The sequence below is a fragment of the Schistocerca piceifrons genome, chromosome 7 (genome assembly GCF_021461385.2).
Source record: "Schistocerca piceifrons isolate TAMUIC-IGC-003096 chromosome 7, iqSchPice1.1, whole genome shotgun sequence".
NCBI classification, from domain to species: domain Eukaryota; kingdom Metazoa; phylum Arthropoda; class Insecta; order Orthoptera; family Acrididae; genus Schistocerca; species Schistocerca piceifrons.
This window is the reverse complement of record NC_060144.1, coordinates 258,795,566-258,821,805: the sequence shown is the minus strand read 5'-3', so window position 1 is coordinate 258,821,805 and position 26,240 is coordinate 258,795,566. Positions and strand designations below refer to the sequence as shown.

At 39.0% G+C, this 26,240-nt stretch overlaps 1 protein-coding gene across 3 annotated transcripts in view; it reads right to left on the bottom strand.

Moving 5' to 3' along the window:
* LOC124805014 (FAST kinase domain-containing protein 1, mitochondrial) overlaps positions 1-26,240 on the bottom strand; it is a 41,901-nt gene that overhangs the window by 6,944 nt on the left and 8,717 nt on the right. Inside the window, exons 3-7 of one of the 3 annotated variants that reach the window (XR_007017390.1) lie at positions 20,201-20,568; positions 19,643-20,125; positions 13,990-14,229; positions 13,760-13,910; positions 10,033-10,179 (exon numbers count right to left, since the gene is read on the bottom strand). Coding sequence is in view for 2 of the 3 variants with exons in the window: in XM_047265419.1 (XP_047121375.1) it covers positions 10,033-10,156; positions 13,760-13,910; positions 13,990-14,229; positions 19,643-20,125; positions 20,201-20,568 (1,366 nt within the window). In the remaining variant the exon portion in view is untranslated. The remainder of the gene's footprint in view (positions 1-10,032; positions 10,180-13,759; positions 13,911-13,989; positions 14,230-19,642; positions 20,126-20,200; positions 20,569-26,240) is intronic. The other 2 variants (XM_047265419.1, XM_047265420.1) reach the window with 2 other exon arrangements.

Genomic DNA, 26,240 nt, shown 5'->3' with positions numbered 1-26,240 from the left:
CTAAATCTAACTACTCCATCATTATCCTCCTAGTGGACAAGGATCTAACACTGTGGTAATTGACCGGAGTATGTAAGCAAGGGTCTATGCTAGCTGTCTGACAACTCTATGTACAGCACCGGCCATCAAGATCCTATCCCCGTGATACAAACTGGCCTACAGTCCCACCTTAAAACCTCAGGCCCCTGTCAAAGGAAAAATTCCACGTGGGAAAATTATATATAAAAAACAAAGATTCTGTGACTTACCAAACGAGAAAGCGCTGGTATATAGACACAATAAAAAACACACAAACACACACACAAATTTCAAGCTTTCGCAACCCAAGGTTGCTTCATCAGGAAAGAGGGAAGCAGAGGGAAAGATGAAAGGATGTGGGTTTTAAGGGAGAGGGTAAGGAGTCATTCCAATCCCGGGAGTGGAAAGACCTACCTTAGGGGGAAAAAAGGACAGGTATACACTCGCACGCACACACATATCCATCCGTGTCTGTATATATGTGTGTGTGTGTGTGTGTGTGTGTGTGTGTGTGTGTGTGTGTGTGTGTGTGTGTGTGTGCGCGCGCGCGAGTGTAAAGCTGTCCTTTTTTGCCCCTAAGGTAGGTCTTCCCGCTCCCGGGATTGGAATGACTCCTTACCCTCTCCCTTAAAACCCACATCCTTTCATCTTTTCCTCTCCTTCCCTCTTTTCTGATGAAGCACCCTTGGGTTGTGAAAGCTTGAAATTTGTGTGTGTGTGTGTGTGTGTGTTTGTGTGTTTTTTATTTAACTACACAACTCACCTTTTACCTTCTTCCTATGATCCACAAACCCAGTCACCACCCAGAGTGTCCCTTAGTTGCTGGCCTCAAAGCACCCACTGAATGTATATCTGCCATAGTTGATCAACATCTGCAACCTATAGTACAAAGACTTCCTTCCTACATTAAAGACACCAACCATTTCCTAGATCTTCTGAAAACTGTGCCTGTCCCACTCCCATCACACATCTTGCTTACTGAGTGAGGTGGCGCAGTGGTTGGCACACTGGACTCGCATTCAGGAGAACGATGGTTCAAACCTGTCTCTGGGCCGTCCTGATTTAGGTTTTCCGTGATTTCCCTAAATCATTTCAGGCAAATGGTTCCTTTGAAAGGGCATGACTGATTTCCTTCCCATTCCTCCCTAATCCGAGCTGGTTCTCGTCTCTAATGACCTCGTTGTTGACAGGATGTCCACATCTAGCTTGTTGCCTTTGATGCCACCTTCCTCTATACGAACATCCCCAGATACATCATCTATCTGCTGCTGAACATTACCTCGAACAGTACTCACTGACTGCAAACCTATGACATCCTACGTGTTCATCTTAATCAATTTTATACTTAGCAGCAACTAGTGTATCTTTGAGGGCAAGGCATGCAAACAAATCAAGGTTCCCCCCATGGCAACCAGGATGGTTCCCTTCTATGACAACCTTTTCATGGTCCACTTGTAGGGGGCTTTCTAGGGATCCATAAACCTTCAACCCATGGTTTGGTTTAGATGCACTGATGACATCTTTGCCATATGAACTCATGGCGGGGTCACCAGCTAAAGTTTTGGAATCTCTAAATACATTCTCCCAATCAAATTTTACATGTTTCTATTCTGAAGCCCTTGCCAATTTCCTCAATGTTGATCTCATCCTCACTGAGGGTCAGCTACGCACCTCTGTTCAAATTAAACCTACTAACAAACAACAGCACCTATATTTTGACAGTTGCAATTCTTTCCATGTCAAACATTGCCTCCTACAATGCTTTGACATTCAAGGGAATAGTATTTGTTCAGCTGCAGTCTCTTTACAGCAATGCGCTACTATTTTCACTTCAGCCCTCACTGGAAGTAATTACCCCACCAGCCTCGATCGAAAGCAGATTTAATGGTTAATCACATCCCATCCTGGTACTGTTCATCCCACCAAAAAACCGCTTAAGAGTACATTTCTTGTCACTCAGTATTTGTTTGGTCTTGAACGTATTAATCAGCTACTTCGACAAGGCTATGACCTCCTAAAATCATGCCCTGAAATGAGGTCCATTCTACCCGACATTTTTCCCACCTAAAATAGCTTTATGGCATCCATGGCCCCCTACCCAATCTCTGCAATACACTGGTTAGACTCCATGCTCATTCTACGTCCATTTCCCAACCCCACGGCTCCTAAACTTGTGACAATCCCTGCTGTAAAGACTTTCCCTATGAAACTTTCTGTCACCACCTATGCCAGTCCTGTAACTGACAAAGCATATACTATCAAAGGAAGAGCCACCTGTGAAACGACACATCATGTACAGCTGTTATATAAACATTTTTTGGCCTTCTACAGTGGTGCCGGCTGAAGTGGCCGCGCAGTTCTGGCGCTGCAGTCTGAAACCGCGAGACCGCTACGGTCGCAGGTTCGAATCCTGCCTCGGGCATGGATGTGTGTGACGTCCTTAGGTTAGTTAGGTTTAACTAGTTCTAAGTTCTAGGGGACTAATGACCTCAGCAGTTGAGTCCCATAGTGCTCAGAGCCATTTCTACAGTGGTATTGCTACCACCAACCGTTACCAAGAGGTTGTATACTGGTCACACACAATTTCCTGTTGCACAGCATGCTCTACAAGTGCCATCTGTGTTCTTCTTCCAGACACTAGTTTCTCAGAACTACACAGGTAATAGGTAATGGCAGTACATCATGTCCTTGGTTCTCACCACCCACCTTGCCTTAATTTGGGGCAATTTCTCCAGTCTTGGCATTTCTTCTTAGTAACTATTCCTTCCTTCACTCCCTTTTAGTTTCTTATATATTTTATTTTCTGACCTGTCCATATTTCCCTGTCCTCAACCTCTATCATATACAATACACTTAGCCTTCTGCTACTATTAACTTTTGCACAGCATTTCGTCAGTACTCTCTGTTTGCCTCTTACCCTATCTTCCACTTGTAAGCTCTCTGGATTTCAAATCCTATTCCAGTCAGTACTCAACAATAAGTCTTTCCTCCTTATCTTGTCCAGTAAGTCTCCCTGAATCCAGAGTTCTGGGCGATTTTTCTGAACTCTTCCCATTTTCTAAACCTTTTCAGTCATTTTCCTTCATCCCTCTTCCTTCCTCTTCAACCCTCCTGCTTGAAGAAGGAGCCACTGGCTTTGAAAGCTTGCACACTTACCTAACCTTCACATATGTTTTCTTCTGCCACTGCTTTGTGACTAGACTTTTTTTATCTATCCAATTACAGTATATCTTTGCAACAAAGGTACAAGAAAGACTTAAATAATTATCATTTAATTTGCTTACTGACGTCTTTTTCCAAAGTAGTCAGAAATTTAATTAATGGCCTCATATTTGAGAGGAAACAATTTACTCAGCATATCACAGTTTGGATTTGAGAGAGGTTGCCCTACTGTGAACACTATTTATGCCTTTACTCACCAAATATTACATGCCTTAAAAATCAAAATATCATGAGTTGTTATTTTTTGTGATCTTTTCCAGGTGTTTGATTGTGTAACTTTTAGAAAAACAGAGGTTTTAAAGAAATGATGGCTTTAGATACAATGGGTCTGAATCAGATTTAATAAACAGAATGCAAAAACTTGAGATGAATATTTCAAACAAAGTTGGGAGGGCAGAAAAATTTAGTGACTGTGGAGAAATCACAAATGGAGATGCACGGGGTTCAATTTTGGTTCCAGTACTATTCCTATTCCGCATATGTTTTCTACTGCCACTGCTATGTGACTAGACTTTTTTATCTATCCAATTACATTATATCTTTACAACAAAGGTACAAGAAAGACTTAAATAATTATCATTTAATTTGCTTACTGACATCTTTTTCCATAGTAATCAGAAATTTAATTAATGGCCTCATATTTGAGAGGAAACGATTTACTCAGCATATCACAGTTTGGATTTCAGAGAGGTTGCCCTACTGTGAACACTATTTATGCTTTTACTCACCAAATATTACATGCTTTAAATATCAAAATATCATGAGTTGTTATTTTTTGTGATATTTTCCAGGTGTTTGATTGTGTAATTTGTGAACAACCTTCCACTTAACATTCAGCAGAAGAATTGGTACATCTTGCAGACAATACTAGCATTATAATAAATTCCATTGCAGAGAAAGCAGCTGAAGAAATTGTTAATGATGTTTTTCAAAGAATTATGAAGTGTTTATTTGAAAATGGACGCTTCCTAAATTTTGGGGAAAAAAAAAAAAAAAAAAAAAAAAAAAAAAAAAAAAAAAAAAACACACACACACACAATATTCAGTTTCATATAAGTAAGAGAGTTATACCAACAATTGGTGCAGCATATGAACAGGAGTCAGTCGACAGGATAAAATGCTCAAAATGTTTGGGTGTACATACTGACGAAAACTTTTAACTGGAAGAAGAATATTACTGAGCTTCTCAAACAATTAAGTTAAACTACTTTTGCTCTTTGTATAATTGCTACTTCAAAACAAATGAATCAACCTCCTAGCAAATTTTGCGTATATCCACACAATAAGGTCTTGCAGGATAATCTTCTATGGTAACTCACCACTCAGAAAAAAAATACTGATTGTATAAAAGCAAGCAGTAAGAATAATACGTGGTGTTCACTCAAACTTGTCATGTTAGTGTCTATTCATGAAGTTACGTATTTTCACTGCAGTCTCTTTACAGCATGTCTCATGTATTAACTAATGAAACTCGTCTTAAATAATCCATCACAATGTGAGAAGAACAGTGATGTCTACACCTACAACACTAGTAAAAATGACCTTTATTACCCATTACTACAGCTGTCAGTGGGTCAGGGAGGGGTTTAATATGCAACATCAAAAATTTTGATCATTTTCTCAATAACATAGAATGTACGACAGGTAGCTAAGCAAGGTTTAAATTTAACATAACTTAATTTATTTTGGACAATGCATTCTATTCCATAGATGAATTTCTATTTAAAAACTGGCTGTTGCCTGTAAAGAAAACTTGTTTTTAAATTTACGATATTATGAAAAGGATAAATTGCTACTCACCATATAGCGGACATGTTGAGTCACACACACGCACAACAAAAAGGCAACTAAACACATAAGCTTTTGGTCACAAGGCCTTCTTCCAAAATAAACAATGTACACACACACACACACACACACACACACACACACACACATATTTATACAAATGCAGCTCACACACACGAGACAGTGGTCATACTTCTGCCACTTGATGAGAAGATCTTTCTCAATAATATTACATACATTATTTATTTCAGATCACAGCTTACTTTTATAGGGGGATCCATAAAATTTTTATTTACTTTTATAACAGGATAATTGATATTCTCATATTTCCTCACACATTTGTCCTAAGAATTTCATTCACATTAATATGATTTAATCTGTTTTATTTACAAATTGTATAACTTCTTACACTCATACAAAACCATCAACTGCAACAACATGATATATATGAGGGGTTTAGAGCACAAGTGATGTAACTCCACTTTTCGTTGAAAACAAGTTACAGAGATATTCGTTAACAGAGAGACATTTACAGTTCAGAGCTACACGTACATAACTCTGAGGTTTCATCATCTGTGCACAGAGTGCAGCACTGTGTTAGTGCTTTAACCGTTTCCCGACTTTGTTCAGAGCACAACATACGTATGTCAGTAGAAGATGGAATGTGAAGGTTCTTGTAGTGACCATCTTATGGAGTGCTGTTCAGAATATCCACCAGGCAGTGAGGAAAACATTCCTACGAATGATACTATGACAGGTAAGCCACACCAATAATAATTAATAATATTCTATATGTAGCAAAAATAAATAAGATACTGTTTCTAACCTAACCCGTCAATTGGTGCTGCATTTTACCATTACATATAATCTGAACAGAAGTGCAATTTATAACAATTACGTATTGTGTATACTGTGAACATACAATAACTGCATTGTAGCACAGAACTACAGTATTTGACGTAACTTTATTTATCATACTTTTAGATTCTGAGGAAGTGCATAGAGGATATAAAAGGTTCAAATATCCCTGAGCACTATGGGACTTAACTTCTGAGGTCATCAGTCCCCAAGAACTTAGAACTACTTAAACCTAACTAACCTAAGGACATCACGCACATCCATGTCCGACGCAGGATTCGAACCTGCGACCGTAGCGGTCGCACAGTTCCAGACTGTAGCACCTAGAACTGCTCAGCCACTCTGGCCAGCGATATAAAAGGACGCGAACTCTCAATGCATGGAAATGGAACATCCGTAAGAATAACAGGAACAGTGGACAATCGTATATATCTCATATTGGTAAGATCGTTCCAGAAAAGATATTTGAGGATGAGGAGTGTAACTGCAGGAGGGAATGTAATGCAAAAATTGAGGAAAGTAGTAAGAGGAAAGAAATATTCGAAAATTTTTAGAAATTAGCAGACTACTCCAAACAGAATGTGTATATACAGCGACTTGTTCAGTCAAATTCAGTACAAATAAAATGGTTGAAGGGTGGATTTTGTTCTTCAAAAGCTATCATATACAAATATTTTCTTAGGGTAGGAAATAACAGTTTACAGGTGTGCAAAAAATACTTCTTAAGGACACTGCAAATAAATGAAGGGAAATTATACAGCTGTTTAGGAAAGGAAAAAGTGTTTGCTGTGACTGATTCACGAGGAAGAAAAACACCTGGAAATTCAATAGACGACAGTAGCGTTCCAGAGCATATCAAGTTGGTTCCATCATACCAGAGCCATTATACCAGAAAGGATAATCCTGATCAACAATATCTCAGCCAAGACCTCACAGTGAGAAAAATGTATGAACTCTATATTCAATAGTGTAGGAACACTGGCAAAGAACTGGTGAAAGCAAAATATTACTATCATGTTTCCAGTTTAAAATTTAATCTACACTTCAAGCCTCCATCCAAAGATACTTGTACAACGTGTGATGAACTATAGTCGAAGATTGCTACTGAGGACAATCTACAAAAGAGACATAGGCTGCAAAACAAGAAGGACAAACGCTTAGCACAGGCTGAAGAGTTGATGAAACAAGACAGAAACACAGTACCTGATGACCACTATATGTTTGCATTTGATTTACAAAAGGCACTGGCCTTTCCAACGCTGCTGACATCTTTTACCTACTATAAGAGAAATTTATATGTGTATAATCTGGGATGCCATACATACAAAGTAATAACTGCATATTCTGATTCATGTACAGGGCAGAGCCATAATTGTAACAAAATTAGAATTATATTAATACCTTCAGCTGCTAAAGGGCATAGATATATATCAACAGGGACAGGTGAAAATGTTTGCCCCAACTGGGACTCCAACCTGGGATCTCCTGCTTACGTGGCATACGCTCTATCCATCCAAGCCACCGAGGGCACAGAGGATAGCGCGACTGCAGGGACTATCTCGCACACACCTCCCACGAGACCCACATTCTCACCTTGTATGTCCACACACTACATTCGTACCCCAACACACTCATTACTCATGGAAGACATTCTTACAAAGTCCCATAAGAGTTCGGGGAATATGTGTGCATGTGCACAGAAGAAGAAGGTCATGGCCAGTGTTGCCAGAACTATATACTTATATGGGTATGGTGTCTGTTCTTTTGGACACGTCCACAAGAACACACACCATATCCACATAAGTATAATTGTAACATGTGTGGTTCCTTGATGAAATTAGTGCAAGATGCAGACATGAAACTGGAAGTAATAAATAACAAATGTATGATACCTGCCCATAGCTACCTGCCCAATGATGCACACTTTGGTCTGATTGAATTAGCCAGTCGCAAAAAACAATATATTTACTCAGCTGGTGACTGTGTAGATATTATCCAAGGGTGTAAAAAGAAAAATCCTTTCATTGTTCACATAATGAAGAACGACAACTTTGTGTCAACAAAGAAGCAGCTAGGCAGCACATTGATCAGGAAAGGGGCCACTGACAGGAATCCATTAAATTGGCAGCAAGTCACATGTATGCAATTAGAACAGGCAGTGCCATTGTCCATGAGGTTTAAATCAAGTTTCCATCAAAGTGAAGAATTTCATGAGGTGGACTTTCATAAGCACACGTTACGCACACCTCTCCAGAACCTTGCATCAGTGACACAAGAAAGACTTTACAAGACCAGGTGGACTGTGACAACCAACAAGAAGGATGTGCTTGATCTTCTAAAATTTATTCCCCCTGTGTATCATGCATTCTTCAAGAACTTGCCTACAGAGACATGTACTTGACGTTCAGATTCCCAGGATCAGATACAATGAACCTGTATCCACACAAGGTACAGTTACAATGGATGACTGACAAAAGTGTTCAGTGCACAAACTAAGTAACTCCTTTCTTTTTTGTTTAACAAGTCATTTCCTACACATTTCCTGTATGATATTCTGTTTTGTTAATATATTTAGAGAGACTTTTGTGCATATTATCCTGTATTTATCAACACAAATAAATTATTAACATTAATAATTGTTTATACACTTCTTAATGAATGTTCCTATTACTCAAAACCCCATAGGTGGAGTTATGCTACTTATGCTCTGAACCCCTCATATTTTTGCTTGTTAGCTTTCTGAGTCATCGAATAGATCTATTGGGTGGTTCTAATGCTCCGGAGATCTGTAAATGGAAGCCAGCTCTGCATTGTATCTCGTGTTTTAATAATCCAAATGGGATCCATAAGTGGACATTTATACAACACTGTTATTGAAACATGCAGCAACATGAATAAATCATGAGTTAATGTAGATAGCATACAGACTGAAAGTCTACTAAATTCACATATCAGATGATTCTGAAAGGTTCTATCCAAGTTTAAATTTGATTAGTATCTTGGCTAAGTGGATAGAATGACTGAGTCATGGTCAATCAGTGTCATGAGAGGATAGACCAGTGAAGAAGCAGTCACTGTTATACTGAGAAGAACTGTTGAACACTTATTTTCATTCTCACGTGGGCATACACATTCACACATGCTGCAAAGGAAGCCCTGAAGTAGGGCTGCGATTGTACTTGTAATTAAAATCAGCTGGTATTCTAATTACAGCTCATGTACCAGCACACTTGTACAAAAACCATAGGTCTTCATTGTGTTATGCATGACATGGACCCCTAATCCCAATCATGAGCCTGATTAGCACCATGGGCCTCACATCAACTTGTTTGTCTCTCCTGTTGTTACCTTTTTTACACTCTTTCATGTTTCTCTCTTGTACCCATCAACTTTCTGTATGCCTTATCTTTCATTTTTTTATTTTATTTTATTTTATTTTATTTTTTTTTTTTTTTTTTGGACCACTTCCCTCCTTTTCCTTGAGTTTCCATGTAATGTTTTTGAGTGTTATTACCTGTCAAAACAGAGTAAAAGCTGACACTCACAAATGAAACATCAGTGTAATGAAAATCTTCTTCTTTTTTTCTTAACATTGTTTTCCCCCCAAAGGGAAGGTACACAAGATGCAATCAGGATTTTATGTCTCATACATGTTTTCTGTATTGCTCAATACATCCTGTAATTCTACAACTTCTTCAATAACAACATCAGCAGCAAGTAGACAGAAGACTGCTGAAGCAAACTTTGCCAAGGAAAAAGTGTATTTCGTGAAACAGTGAGTGATATGTAAGCGAAATTATGTGACTGGGATGACATACAAATGTATATGTGTGTAGTTGGAGTATAAATTAGAATAATGTTGCAGCATAAACGTCATGTAATTAATTTTCTACTATGCTTATTTGACAAAATTTTGGGATATCAGCCAAAACTCAACATTGGCTTGAAGCAATATTTCAGTCAGTTTCCTACGTCATTTCCAGGTGATTTTGTTTTACGATATCATGTAGGAAACTCACGGAAATGTTGCTCTGAGATGGCACTGCTATGCGACTGATATCCCGAGTAGATTTCATCACAGATATTTGCCAAGAAAGGGCAAGTATTAAAATTTTTTTTGTTGAGTAAACAAACTCCCAAACTCACCTGAAACAGCAAGTTCCTGGCAGTATTTTTTATGAAACCAAGGTACATCAGCATCAGGATAATCCAAACAAACTGCACGGTTAAGCTCCATCAAATTATGACGAACACGGACAGGATAAGTATCCTGCAATTCAGCAGAATCACCAACTGTAAATGTAGAATGTATCATCTTCAAGGAATATTAATAGAAATTAACAAAATTCTTAAATAACGATCCATACCTCATTCGTTGCATATTATAAACTCAACTACAGCATAATTAGTGCCAATCAACCTTTTCATTCAACAATGGAAAACACGCAGGAAACAAGTTACTTTGTTCTGTATGTGGACAAATAAATAAAAGAATGTGGATGAATTTTTCTTCTTTTACATTGTGTTAACAATTGCCCAATTTGATTTGCAATAACAAGAGTGACACAAAAGCGTATAAAATATTTAAATAACTTATGGGAATGCAGCCAGGTGATGCCTTCAGAAACTGGCAATATTTTGGCATGTGCACATCTCATCATTTTCAAGGCACAAATTTAATGATAGAGATAACCTAAATCTCAGTATGTGGGGCATATGCAGGTAGACTACACATCTGCCATAAACTAGCACCTCCACACAACAAAAGGTAACTAAGCCCAAAGTTATCACTACAGTAGTGAAAATTAGTTACCAACAGAAAGGCAGCAGCATTAGCCCTGTCCCTCTGTTGTTTGGCTAAGGAGGATCTGACTTAACTTGATTTCAGTGCATGAGGCTTTATCAAGGACATTGTTCACAGAACAAAGGTTCAAGATTTGGTAGATTTGAGACAACAGATGTACACTGCCATTCTTAACAACATGTGGCAAAAAGTAGAGTACCATATTGATATATTTTACGCTACAACCAGTGCCCGTAGTGCATAAAAATGTTTGAGCTCCAGTGTAAAGTGTTGGACAGATAAAATTATAAACCTAAACAGGTAATAAATATAAACAAGTATTTTTGTACACTTCTAGCCCAGAAATACTGTATTCCAGGTGCCAAAGTAATGTTCTGCAACAGCAGATTTGCTCAGCTGCTGTGAGCACTTGTAAAACTTATGCTTAATACACCAGTCCTCCACAGTCCTGATGGTCTGACCAATGAATGACATGCAACAACTGCACGGGATACAGTAGACACTCCTTTACACAAACCAAGATCATCCTTTACTTACCCTAAAGGGGACATAATCTTTGATGGTGGTCAAAAAATACACTTAATGCCATTTTTCCACATAATACAACAAATCCTACTGTAGGCTAAAAGACCATAGACTTGGATCTACTACAGTATTTCACTCTCACCTGATTTACAGCTGGTCAACAGTGCAATGTGATCTGATCTGTCTTTCACTATAACAAATCTGGCAAAAGGTGAAGTATGTGGTACAGCATCAGTGGCATTGAAGCCTGTACATTTTTTTCTGATATGTACATGGTACTTTCGTTATTTGGTCTCACTGAAGTGAAAATTTCATTGTCTTTTTAGAATGTCTGAATTCAATCCATCCAAATATTCCTTTCATGTGGAGATGGAAAATGATGGCTGCCTTCCCTCCCTTGAAGTGTTGCCCTGGAGGAAGGCTGATGGTATGTTGAGGTGTGCTCTTTGTAGGAAGCCAGATCATACTGATTTGTATCTTCAGGCTGATAGCTGTCACCAGCCAGCTCAGTGGGAAGGGATGCTTTGTATCCTGGCACAGAGGGCCCACATAACCTCAGACCCTGAAAGTTTGTCACTTCAAATCGCCCTTTGCCAGAATGGTTATAATGAAGGACATATCATACATGCATTACATCAATCAACCATGAATGAGTGATGAATATAATGAAGTAGCACTAAAGTCTAAGGCCTTTTTGTCTTACATGATTAACATTTCCAACAGGATTAGTCGTACTCTGTGGAAATGTGGCATGAAATGTGTTTTTAAACCACCATCTAATATTAGGCTCCTTTTACGGGTCTGTGAAGTATGATCTTGGTCTGCATAATGTGGGTCTACTAAATCCCTTGCAGATGTGGCATGTCATACATTGGTCAGACAATCAAGACCACAGAAGCCCAACGAAACAAGAAAAAGCATCACACACACTTACAACGATAGAGTAAATCTACTATTGTAGAACACGACCTCGCACCGGTCATCCTATGGAATATAACAACATCAGGATTATTAAGGAAGCAGTGAGATGAAATTAGCAAGTGACTTTACAGATAGATTTGAGGTTTATGCTCGAATTCTGCTTGGAATCCTGCTCTCTCCCTGAACAAACACAGGGACAGAGTTAATGTTACCACACCCATTGGTAATTAACATCCACTATCAGTAATTTTTGACTTTGATCATCTTGATTGTGTGATGGCACAACTTGTTTACAATGTGTGTGTTGTCTTCCTGCAGATGTCCCACATACTAATGATTTAAATTTCCTATATAGTGTGCTGTTAATGAATCTGTGCCTTGAACAGGACACTGTGAGCACTTGTCACAATATTGACGGTTGTCAAAGATATCACCAAGTTGCATTCCTGTGAGTTGCCAGGACAACACAGCTAGTGAATAATGACCTATGGCAAGCAATTCATTTTCCAATGAACAATTCTGCAATTTCCTTTAAGGAGGCCGAAGCAAACCCACGAAAAGGAGTGATATTCTGCTTAATAAGTTTGTCTTCATTATGAGAAAATACTTTAACACCAGATACACTAGATATATGTTGAACACTTTACACAGTAATGTGATTATTTCTGATATGTAAGAAAAGAAAACTTCTGACTGTTAATGTCAACAGGTACTGTGCAAAATGGGAGGCAGGAATGAAAATTGGGACACCCATTTTGAAAATTTATTTAATCCGGAGCCAATAAGCGAAGTAAGTTAATTCTGGTTACGAATTGTTAGTAGGCATTTATAACCCCTATATGAATTTATCACAATGTGACCTATAGCAACAATGAGCTATTGTGAAACTTGTTAATAGACTAAAATTGAACAAGATCAAAACTCAAATACTGTCTCCTGCTTTTTCCAGAGCAATGCTCTTACTAGTAAACTATTCAGGTATGAGTCATTCGCAACTATAATAGATCAAATACTGTAAACTGTACACATAATTCCTTTTTTCCCCAAATAGCCTTAATTAAACCATTTATTTAGAACATAACTACTTTCCCTGACTGTCACCTTTGGTTATAAATGTCACAAAAATCATTTGTTGTGAAGTCATAACAAAACATATTACAAGCTATTGTTGTACAGAAATATCTGGGCGGAGGATATGAATGGAATAATTGACAGTTTACATGAATGCATGCAGCCATAAAAGAGTGAACTCTATTGAGCCATGGAAATGATGCATAAACATTTGCACTTGAGAGAGTTCTCTGCCAAAATCATGTGTACTGAATATAAAACACAATGGCACAGCCACAGGTGATTGTTGAGGCAATAGTTCTCGTGTGAGGGAGAGTATATCGTAGCAGTGTTGCCACTGACATTTCTGAAACCCAGACAAATTTTTATTACTGAATTAATACTCAAAAGGCATATGTCTTGTTATATACAGCAGAAGTTGTTAGTTCTTTGAAATGAACAATAATCTGTGATGATGCACAGGATCTCAAAGTAATTCAACAGGCCATTGTATTTAGGCACAGGTAAATAAAATGTCAAAACTGCATTACAAAAGGACACATAAGTACTCACCTTCGAATAGCACTGTGACAACTCTGCTTCGATCCGCTCCAGAAAGTCAACAGTGAAAATATAATGAATTAAAGCCTTTGGCAAACTGTTGTAAAAGCAGAGAGCAAGAGATGAACGAATGACTGCTAGACTAACCATGAAATCTCTGTCCCTAAAAAGAAATATAAATATAAGGTATTAACAGTAGTTCAAAATCAAAATAACAAAAAATGCTGATGACATATACATACCTGAGAATAAGATCTATCATTGTAGAAAAAAAAGAACCTGCACCTGTGGGTGTATAGCCATGCACATAACAAAGGGTGAGTAATTTTTCTGCAGTTTCAGCAAGTACATGTGCCTTATTATGTGTAATATAGTCCACCATTCTGTCAACTGTTGTAGGTGCCAAGTAGTCGAAGCTGCGAAAGTTCCATACTGCATCTCGTATTATCCTTGATGATAGTGGATCATTACATTTTTCGTATCTGGAAGTATTTTTTAATAAATAGGTGTGTTTACAAACATAATGTTCACCATACATTGTAATAACAGCAGTAAAAGCATAGCTTTATGCTGCACTAACTGAACAGAAAAATCTTTTCAGTTTTAAATGATCATCACCAATGTGGTATTTTTTCTTAAATGTGTTATGAATGGTTAATACTGAAGTCTAGATACTTAATTTCAGTGGTAATTTCTAAGTACATCTGCAATGAGTGGTGTTCAACAAACCCTCACATTTTTCAATGTGGCTTATAATGCTGATAAACTGCCCTCTACTTGCAAAGTTAATCCTAAATATTCAGTTATTTATTTCAATATGAGAAGCATACTTTCATAGCTACACCACAGTAGTTACATGGCCCTTACTGTGCCGTATCTGCAAACCATATTCTTTTATCATGTTAAAAGTAGATTTTTTCTGCATGAGAATTCAAGCCCAGGTACAGGGCATTCACTACAATGAGTACAAGAGCGCAGAAAGAATGACATTTGGGAAGCCAAGTTTTACATTACATATTTGACTAGCCGGAGAAGATAAGTGGACTAGTGTAGAACTAGATGCTTATTCTTTTACAATGATGTCCTTTATACAGAATGAAAGTTTCACCCTGCAGCGGAGTGTGCGCTGATATGAAACATCCGGACGAGGTACTGGTGGAATTACAGCTGTAAGGACGGGTCGTGAGTCGTGGTTGGGTAGCTCAGTTGGAAGAGCACTTGCCCGCGAAAGGCAAAGGTCCCGAGTTCGAGTCTCGGTCCGGCACACAGTTTTAATCTGCCAGGAAGTTTCATGCTCTTTATGATTTGCGATAAGATTAAGGTTGCTCACAATCAAGACCTATAGTTTCATTACTAGAATATATAAAATTCATATAATGGAAAGTCCAGGTTGGAATATTAACAATATAATGAAACAGATAGATTGCTACTTTGTTAAGATGACTGTTGAGTTGCAGACAGGGACAATGAAAAGACTGTTACACACTGAGCTTTTGGCCAAAACATTCTTCAGAGAAGAAAAGAAAACAACACACATACATACAAGTGAGACACCTCACGCACGTATGACTACTATCTCCAGCCTCTGTGGCTAGAGTGCAACTCTTGCGTTGGATGAAAGCATCAACCCCAGAAACTGTTGGATGTAGGTTGTGGGGCAGTAGGTTATTATAGGTTGAAGTCAGCATAATTTTGGAAGCAGAAAATGTGTTATAAGGATAATGCCAATTTGCAGAATTTCAGAAAAGCTGGTGGTAGATGGAAGGATGCAGAGAGCCCAGGTTGTGAAGCAGCTACTGAAATCACTTCCCTGCACACCACCATCCCTCATGCCCATGGTCTTGACACTACTGAACACTATCCCTCCCAACGTCCTTGAGACTCAAAACCCACCACCTAATTCCTCATAAACATTACTAACTTTATCCTGACACAGAGCTACTTCTTCTTTGAAGGGAAGGTATATAAACAAATCCACGGCACAACTACGGGCACCTGCTTAGCCCCCCCCCCAAGCCAATCTGTTTATGGGTCACCTAGAAGAAACCTTCCCAGCCTCTCAAAACCCAAAACCCCTGGTATGGTTCAGGCTCATTGATGATATCTTCACGATCTGGACTCAGGGTCATGACACCATACCGTAATTCCTTCACAACCACACCACCTCTCCCATCCGCTTCACCTGGTCCTCCTCAGTCCAGCATGTCACCTTCTCCTCTCTGATGGCTCCATCCATACCTCTATCCCCATTACGCCCACCAACCACCAACGATACCTCCACTTTGCTAGCTGCATTCCTTCCACACAAAAAAATCCCTCCAGTGCAGCCTGGCCTCCTGGGGAAGGCAACTCTGCAACAACAATAATTCCCTTGCTAAGTGCTCTGAAGGTCTCACAAGTTCTTCATAGGCAGGCACTGCCCCCAGACCTAGTCTGTGAATACGTTTCCCGTGCCATTCCCATGCACCTCCAATCCTCCCACCACCCTTACCAACCTGCTACAAAGCAGCAACACATTTGTCACCCATTACCACTAAGGACTGGAACAGCTGAACCACACCCTTCTCAAGATGCTTCCAACCCTTCCCGAAGTGGTATTCTGTTGCCCACCCAACCTCCACAATACCCTAGTTTATCGCTGTGCCACTCCCACTCCCAAACCCTAGCCTCAGGGATAATATTCCTGTGGAACATCCAGGTGCGAGACCTGACCAATCCACCCACCAAGCACTTCCAGTCCTGTCACTGGCTTATCCTATCCCATCACAGGCAGGGCCACCTGTGAAAGAAGCCATGTCATATCCAGCTCTGCTGCACTCTTTGCAGGTTTTTTTTTTTTTTTATCGGTGAGATTATCAACAAGATGACCACCAGGACAAATGATCACCACTAAACTATCACAAAACATTCTCCGCTCCCAAAATTATCCCAGTCTCAACCTACGATAACCTGCAGCCCCACACCCTACATCCAATAGTTTCCGACTACTCTGTCCTATGGACCTCCTCTCACTTCATGTCCCCTCACCCTTACTGTGACCTACTCGCTGCTAACACACCTTCCGATCTTTTCTGTTTATCTTGTCCCCTCCTTGTCCAATCATCCACCCCCCCTCCCATACCTCCCCCACAGCCACCAGACACTGCATTTTGTCCTGCTGCTATCTAGGGATCACACAATATCACATAACCAATCTATCGACAAGCACAGTGATAACAGTATAAAAAGTGGCAGTGGCACCTTATGGAACAGAGATTATATGGAAAATACTTAAGATCAGAAATTTTGTAAACAATACAAGAAGTCGAGACAGTGTTCAAGAAATGGATCCTAGGACTGGGAAAAACATCTTCCCTTACATATGAACTTATTAAAGAGATTTATTTTAAAGAGAACATCAGATTACAAGACGTGCTATATTCCATAGGACCCTATCTGAAACTGACTGACATTATGAAGCAGATGAAGAGGGAGATAGACGTTGAACTCTACAGCACACCAGCCATGATGGATGAGAGCTGGACCAGATAATGTAGGAAACAGAAGCACACAACAACAAGACTTGAAACACCTGGATTTCAATATAAAAGACATCCAACAACAAAATTCCATGAATCAACTGGAGACTGTACACTGAGATGACAAGTCATGGGATAGCAATATATACATACACAGAGGGCTATAGAATCACTTATACAAAGCATAAAAGGGCACTGCATTGGACGAGCTGTCATTGTACTCAGGTGATTCATATGGAAAGGTTCTTGATGTGATTATGGCTACACAATGGGAAGTAACATACTTTGAACATGGAATGGTAGTTGGAGCAAGACACATGGATATTCCGTTTTGGAAATCATTAGCAAATTCAATATTCCAAGATCCACATCTCTAAGCTGAAGCCAGCATGGTGCTTACCAATGTACTATCTTTGATCTTCTAATATTTCCTATCCCTTGCTCTTCATCTCTGTGTCACTGCACGTGGGGGCCCCCCTCAATCACGAGTCTGAGTGGTCTGTTCCCATTTTCCAACCTTTCCCAGTCTATCCCTCTTTTCTTCCTTAAGGAAAGAATTAACATTTATGAAAGATATGCATGGTTTTTTTTCCTACTTTTAAATGTCTATCAGTAGTGCTTGCCACTTTACCTCGTGAAGATAAATAAGGTCAGCCCACGCCCTCACCCACTCCTTTGGGTCTTTTGTCATTAGGTGTGTCACCAATAACACTAGCAAACCTGAATACCATGGATTCAACAGTGACAGTGTCCTTTATTATTTTTACATCACCACCTTTCCATGCCACCACATCCCCTGGGGTGAAACATTATTGCATTCATATATCATTGGACCCGTCATCAAGCAGCTTAACAACATCAAATTCTATGGTTTCTTATTAGTTTCCTTCCCTCCCCATCGCAACTCTTAGCTGAGCTAGTGGTGTCTTAAACCCAAAGTACTTTTTCCTAGATTGTAAACCAAGTGCATACGTATCCTAATCGCACACACATACATATCCATCCACACATATACAGACACAAGCAGACAGTGTGTGTGTGTGTGTGTGTGTGTGTGTGTGTGTGTGTGTGTGTGTGTGTGTGTGCACGCGAGTGTATACCCGTCCTTTTTTCCCCCTAAGGTAAGTCTTTCCGCTCCCGGGATTGGAATGACTCCTTACCCTCTCCCTTAAAACCCACATCCTTTCGTCTTTCCCTCTCCTTCCATCTTTCCTGATGCGGCAACAGTTTGTTGCGAAAGCTTGAATTTTGTGTGTATGTTTGTGTTTGTTTGTGTGTCTTTCGACCTGCCAGCACTTTCGTTTGGTAAGTTACATCATCTTTGTTTTTTGATAAGTCTGGGTGAAACTGTTTCAGGTGTTCCAGAGTCATCCTTTGCAAGTAAACCGTTCCTATCAACTCTCCAACAGCTAGATATTAAAAGCCATTGGAACTAACAGTAATCAGTGCAGCAACCCAAAAAGTTACAGATTAAATATTCATAGTCTGTTTTCAGTTATTTTCAAATGCTATCCTCTTCAAATTCTATAATGATCATCTTTTAAAGTACCTTATTCTAAACAACTTATTACTAAATTACTGCACACAATTAAATATAAGGGACAATCAAAAATTTTTCCGTTTCAGGGAGCTGTACATGCAAAGTAGCGTGACTTCAATGCAGGTATAAGCACCAACAGGTTTAGTGTGGGATTCATGTCTTTCTACAGTATGTGTGGTAAATATGGAAATATGAACTATGCCAATGTTATTACCAAATGCATCCAAACAGGACCAACATGCAGATATTCTTTTTTCTGACTGCCAAAAGACAAACACTGACAGACATCTGTCAGAGAATGAAGAACATGTGTGTGGCAGCAAGCCTGTCGAAAACCCCCACTGTGGAATGATGCACCAAGTTCCGTGCTGGTTGCTTCATGATAATGCACGTCCCCGTATCGCAAATGTTGTAGATCACAAGTTATGCCAACTCAAGTGGAAGAGACTCGAGCAACCATCATATAGTCCTGATCTTTTCTCAAGTGATTATCATGCCTTTGGTCTGGTAAAAAAATCCCTTAGGCTGACGATTCCTGGCAGATAGGCATGTGCAGCTGGCACTTACAGACTTCTTCCTGCAGCAGGACACACTGTTTTGTCAAACAGGTATCTTCAACCTGGTGTGTCGGTGGGATGATTGTGTCAGTGCTCATTGAGATTGTGCCTGATTGGCGCATTGATTCTGGACTGTACTATGAACTGAAATTTTTAATAGTCCCTTATCATAACAATTTTTCTGAATGTGAATGAAGTACAATAATGAAAAATCACTAAATCTTAAATTTTATTTCTATGTTGTGAATGGTAGCAGCTCAATAATAAACTGAAAACATACCCATCAATGATGTGTTCAAAAATATCAGTCTGCGAGCTGCTTCTGGGATTAACAAATGCTCTTCCTATCACATTAATAGTTACAATGTCCAAGTTTTTCTCACTCAAATGCCTCTGGGCACAAGTATTAAGTACAGAATTAACTTTTGCATACTGAGTTAACAAAATTTTATGAGCACCCTTCTTATAACACATTTCCACTCCACGCTGAAATCCTCTAGATATATTCAAGCTGTCAACTGCAGTAAACTGTGGTGCCATTTCAACCAATCTGTCAACTACTCTTGCAATAAAAACCTCATCAATAACTTCTCCTTGGAAAGTGTTGCCAAAAGCTAACAAAAATGCTGCTATCATTGCAAATTTTGATGGAATTATACCAGACAGACCATTTTCCATTTCATGCAGTAGCCACTGAAGCAAGCTTCTTTCAAACTCAAAATGCCTATACTTTCCACCAAGACTGTTACTGAAATGTATGTACCTGCAAAATAAAGACACAATGATAGCATTCACTTACACAGACAAAATTTCAGGTAACATTCAAATATATAAATACCTATATGCAGTTCTCAGCAACTGGGAGCCTTCCCTTTCTGCTTCAGAGTTTTCTAAATCTTGGAGCATTTTATTCCAAAAGGCATCACACAGGCGTGTGTCATGTGTTTTCAGGTGCCACATCAATTTGAAAACTGTTGGGAGAGAAGATGAGAAGACGCCATCTTGAATATGCTGCCTTGCCAGCTCTTCAAAAACATTTTTCTTTGATGGTGGTGAAAAGGGAACCACACAAGAAAGAAGTTTTGCAGTTGCTTCCAATGTAGCTGCAGACCTGCTGTCATCATTACTTATTCTTGAAAGAAACTTATTCGCACATGATTTTATTTCTTCCAAGAGATCAGCAGGCTCCAGATGACTGACAAAAACCTAAGAAAGATGATGCATTGGAGTTTGTTCTTAAAGATGCCATGTGATGGGAAATAAATACACAGTAAGTGCAAAAATGTAGTTCCAAAACCTTGGTCATCTCATCAACAGGAACAATGTTCAAATAAGCAAACAGACTGACATATCTGAGGCACACAAATACTTTTTATTCATGAACACAGAACACTGAAGCAGATATGAGTGTACTCCATGACATTCTCTCATTGTTTGCAATTATTTCATTTGTGGAAAATTTAACACTGTATTTACAAGTGTAGGTTACTTATCACAGACAGACCATTGATTCTGCTCATAAAAGGAATGGAATGAAAGTAAAGCATAAATAATCAACACAAAGAAATTACAGATGTTCTTTTCAATACAATTGTTGTGAATCTTATATATTTGAAATTAGGAGAGCAACTGTGGTGGCAAGTGGGGTGGAATCCTATGAAATTTCTGTTACATAGTAATTTTTTTTTTTTAAAGTGATTAATTCAAATATTAAATGCTTGGTGAATGGAAAGGCAAGTAAGGGAGGTACAACCTCATTTTTTGAATGTTTTGCTCACGAAAATTTCTTAATCCTACCTGCAGTAGGCAGAATCACACATGGACATGTCCATTCATTAACTCCACATATCACTTTTACTCTTTGAATAAAAGGGGGGGGGGGGAACGAACATGGATTCCATTTCTTCTGTTGGAAACATGAGCAAGATGGAGGGACAAAGCTGTGTGAATTGAGAATAGTGTTGTGCCATATGTCAAGCCAGTGAAAGGTTGTTGAGGATTGAGCAATATCTCCTGATCCCACAGTGGAAACAAAACGGTAGTTTGCTGGATTCTAGGTCCCAGCTCATACGTTTGTTAGCCATACATTCCAGAGTCTTTGCCACACACCTCATGAAGCGTCTATTCTATGATAGCTATCTAGTAATAATAGCTCCAGGTTGGGGAACAAGGCTGCTTCACTCCATGACTCATCCAAAGCAGCTAGGAGGATGTCTTTCACCTTCTTTTTAACACTCCATACCATGCTGTAATGGATCTGACTGTCATTTTTTGTAGTGTACATGGTCCCCCGACATTGCAAAATCCAGATTTCACATAGAAGGAGCAATTCTTCAGCAGTGTTGGATTGGAAGTTCCAGCTGCCCCACTCCATTAAAGCCTAAGGGATGGAGGAACTCAGTTTCCTTCAGAAGCATTTACCAAAGTGGTATACACTATCACTGTCAGGACAATATCTAAATATTTGGTTTGGAGACAACACATAGCTCAATACAGCAGAAACTAGAGACTTGCCTTGTTTGCTAGTAATCCTCCTGAATGCTTCCCATATCTTTCAAGAGTACCCAACATTATGCTGAGTGCAAGCTGCCTCTTAAGCCAGTCTAAAAACTTTCTGATATATACACTGGAGGGACAATGGGTCACACATAATGTTAACCTCCTAGCACTGTGTATTGTTCTGAGGTTCAAAACTTATAAGTTGACTGCACAGCATCTGTCTTACTCTACTGAATATTCATCATGGAGGCTTGCTTATGGGAACTGTTCTAGCAGAGAAGTGGATTTAGATACAGAGATGGTCACTTGAATGCGAATCATTAACTGCTTCAAACTGAGCAATACCTGCGATAGCAGGAGGGAAGAACGAAAGGTTAACGACAGAGATTGATATCACTGCATAACTAAAGCAAGTATTATCATCCTTATTTAGAAGTCATAGCTTTTCTGACACAATAAGAACCTCAAAAATTTGAGTAATTGGATAATCTGACAAAGAACTGTATAGTACATTGAAATCTCCTACAAGTATGAATGGTTAAAGAGTGTCATGGAAAATGTCTTTGAACAAGGCTTTTTGAGGTCACAAATTAATATACATAGTATAACATTACAGATTATTGCACTCTTTCAGTGCCTGGTTGAACAGCTACTGCAAAAGGGACAGAAATGGTCTGTATCATTCACATGTAATATCATGCTGCCTGGCAGTATTCTTTCAGTGGAGTGAGTATTGCTTCGACGTAAGGGCATCAATATGTCTTCTGTTGACACAAGTACAAGGCTCTTTTACATGGTAAAAGCTTCAATTTCTCCACATGTGTACTGAACTCATTGTAGTAAAGGAGGCATTTATCAATTGCAGAGGTTTCTGACTCCCTCTTTTGTACTTAGAGCCAAAGAGCCCATTCCAGAAACCTCAAAATCCATTACATTCTTCATCATGTTGTGTAACAGGTGTCTTAGTTATGATGTGATTGTTTTCACTGTTTTCTTGCCATTTCATTATTTCCCCTCGCCTACTTGTCTTTCCAGTTAAATGGAGACAATTGAGGCTGAGGCACAGGTACATTTAAGTGGTTTCCCTTCCAAAGGCGTTCACATGTCATGGGCTGAGACTTCTCTGATCACAGGAAATCACTTTGGAGTTATCAGCAAGCTCATGTGGAACTTTATTTGCACTGGCACAAACACTTTGTTAACTCAGGATCCAGAGTTCAAGTGTGTGTTGATTTCTGATGTTCTTCTCCAGCAATATTACGAAAGAGGTTGGAATTCGATTTTTGGCTCTTCCAGGCAGGTTAAACATTTTTGCTTCACACTTGGTGATAAACTGAGCAATTACAGAAACAGAGATTGGGAGAAGTACTTGTTGTTCCTTTAGCAAGAGTGGCTATACTGTAGCTCCTTTTCTAACCCTGTCCTTTGGTACCCGAATTTCCATTGCTTGTAACACCTTGTGGGGTTCAAGCCTAAGAAACTCATATTTAATAGACCTGACAAAGCTAGTGGGTCAAATGTATGTGTTTCTTCTATAGTACTATTCACACATCACATTGTATTTCACACTTCAACAACCCCTCAACCACCCAATCCTCCTGAAGCTCTGCATAATCTGTTCACCTAATATCTCTGCATTTTACCACATCCTTCCTATACTTAATAGTGAGGCGTAGTTGCAGGACAATGGGTACACTTCAGTAAAGACTGATTTCAAGAGGTTTTGTGAATTTCTCTACATCCACACAAATATTCTGTATGCTAACATTTGGTGTGTGGCAGAAAGTACCATGTGCCGCTACTAGTCACTTTCTCTCCTATTCCACTTGCAAACAGAGTACAAAAGAAAGAGTCTAAAGTCTCTCATCTTGTCTTCACAGTCTTTATGCAAAATGTATGTTGCTGGCAGTAAAATCATTCTGCAGCCAGCTACAAATGCCTGTTCTCTAAATTTTCTCAACAGTGTTTCATGAAAAGAATGTTGCCTTCCCTCCAGCAATTTCCATTTAAGTTTGCAAATCATCTTATTAACATTCACATGTTAACTGACTCTACCACTAACAAATGTAGCAGCGTCCCTGTCAACTGCTTTGATGTCTTTCTTTAATCTCACCTGGTAGGGATCCCAGACACTTGAATAGTGCTCCAGAATGGGTTGCATAAATGTTCTATATGTGGTTGCTTTTGTAGATGAGCAACATTTTCCTAAAACTTTCCCCATAAACCAAAGTCGACCATCTGACTTACCTTGGCTTCCTTATTCATTCCATTTCACATCACTTTGCAACAGTACAGCTAGATATTTAATCAACGTGACTGTGTTCAAACTTTACAGCATTGTTTTTCCAACACATCTGTATTAACTTCCAGTTTTCTACATTTACAGCATGCTGCCATCCATCACACCAAATTGAATTTCTGTCTAAGTCATCCTGTAACCTCCCACAACCACTCAACAATGAGTGCCACAAACACAGTGTCATCAGTAAACAGCCACAGACTGATGTTCACCTTATCCATTAGATCATTTGTGTATACAGTGAACAAAAGTGGTTCTATCATGCTTCCCTGAGGCATTCCTGACAATGCCCTTTTTATATAAATACGGTGTCGAAACAAAAGAACTGACGTCATTGGTGATCTTGCAGCTATCAAAGAATGAAATTACATTGAAATCCAGGCCTTTTGTAGCTGCTTACAGGTGTTAATAAATATCAATGGGGACAGTTAAAAATGTGTACCCCAACCAGGACTCGAACCCAAGATCTCCCGCTTTACATGGCAGACGCTCCATCCAAAGGAGCCACTGAGGACACAAAGCATTCCATCAGAATTTCTAAAATCCTTAGGGGAAGAGACAACTACTCATTTTGGTGTGCAGAATGTAGCGATATGCCAATCAGACTTTAGGAAAAATGTCATCCATACAATACCCAAGGTTACAAGAACTGACGAATTACAAGAGCTTTGGGAGACTTAAAATCCAATAAGGTAGAAGGAATAGGGAACATTCCCTACGAATTTCTAAAATCCTTTGGGGAAGAGACAACTATTCATTTTGGTATGCAGAATGTATGAGCCTAGTGATATACCAATCAGACTTTAGGAAAAATGTCATCCATATAATTCCCAAGGTACAAGAGCTGACAAATGCACAATCAACTTAACAGCTCCGACATCCAAGTTGCCGACAAGAATAATATACAGAAGAAAGGAAAAGAAATTGGAGGATATGTTAGATGATGACCAGTTTGGCTTTAGGAAAGGTAAAGGTACCAGAGAGGCAGTTCTGATATTGTACTTGATATTGGAAGCAAGAATGAAGACAAAACAAGACATGTTCATAGGATTTGTTGATCTGGAGAAAGTATTTGACAATTTGAAATGATGCAAGATGTTCAGAATCCTAAGAAAGGTGGGTAATATACGATATGTACAAGAATGAAGGCGGAACAATAGGAGTGGAAGACCAAGAATATAGTGCTAAGATTAGAAAGGGTGTAAGACAGGACTGTATGTAGCCTTTTGCCCATACTGTTCAAACTATAGGTTGAAAAAGCAATGATGGAAATAAAAGGAAGATTCAAGAACAAAATTAAAATTCAAGGTGAAACGATACCAATGATAAAATTTGCTAATGACATTGCTGTTCTCTGTGAAAGTGAAGAAGAATTACAAGATCTGCTGAATGGAATGAATAGCCTAATGAGTACAGAATATGAACTGAGAATAAATTGAAGAAAGATGGAAGTTATGAGAATTAGCAGAAATGAGAACAGTGGGAAACTTAATATTATAATTGGCAATCATAAAGTAGATGAAGTAAAGGAATTCTGCTACCTAGACAGCAAAATAACCCATGACGGATGGAGCAAGGTCATAAAAAGCACATCAGCATTGGTAAAAAGGTCATTCCTAGCCAACAGAAATCTACTATTATCAAACAAAGGTCTTAATTTGAGGAAGACTTCTGTGAATGAATGTTTGGAGCACAGCATTGTGTGGCAGAGAGATTTGGACTGTGGGAAGACCAGAACAGAAGATAATAGAAGCATTTGAGGTGTGGTGCTACAGAAATATGTTGAAAATTGGGTGGACTGATAAGGTAAGAAATGAGGAAGTTCTCCACAGAGGCTGCAAGGAAATGATTATATGGAATACACTGGCAAGGGAAAGGCACAGTATGATAGAACACTTGTTAAGACTTCAAGGAAACACTTCATGGTACTAGAGGAAACTATGGAAGGTATAAACTGTAAGGGATGACAGAGATTGAAATACATTCAGCAAATAATCAAGGACAGAAGTTTCAATTGCTACGCTGCGATGAAGAGGTTGGCACAGGATAGGAATTCACGGTGAGCCACATCAAACCAGTC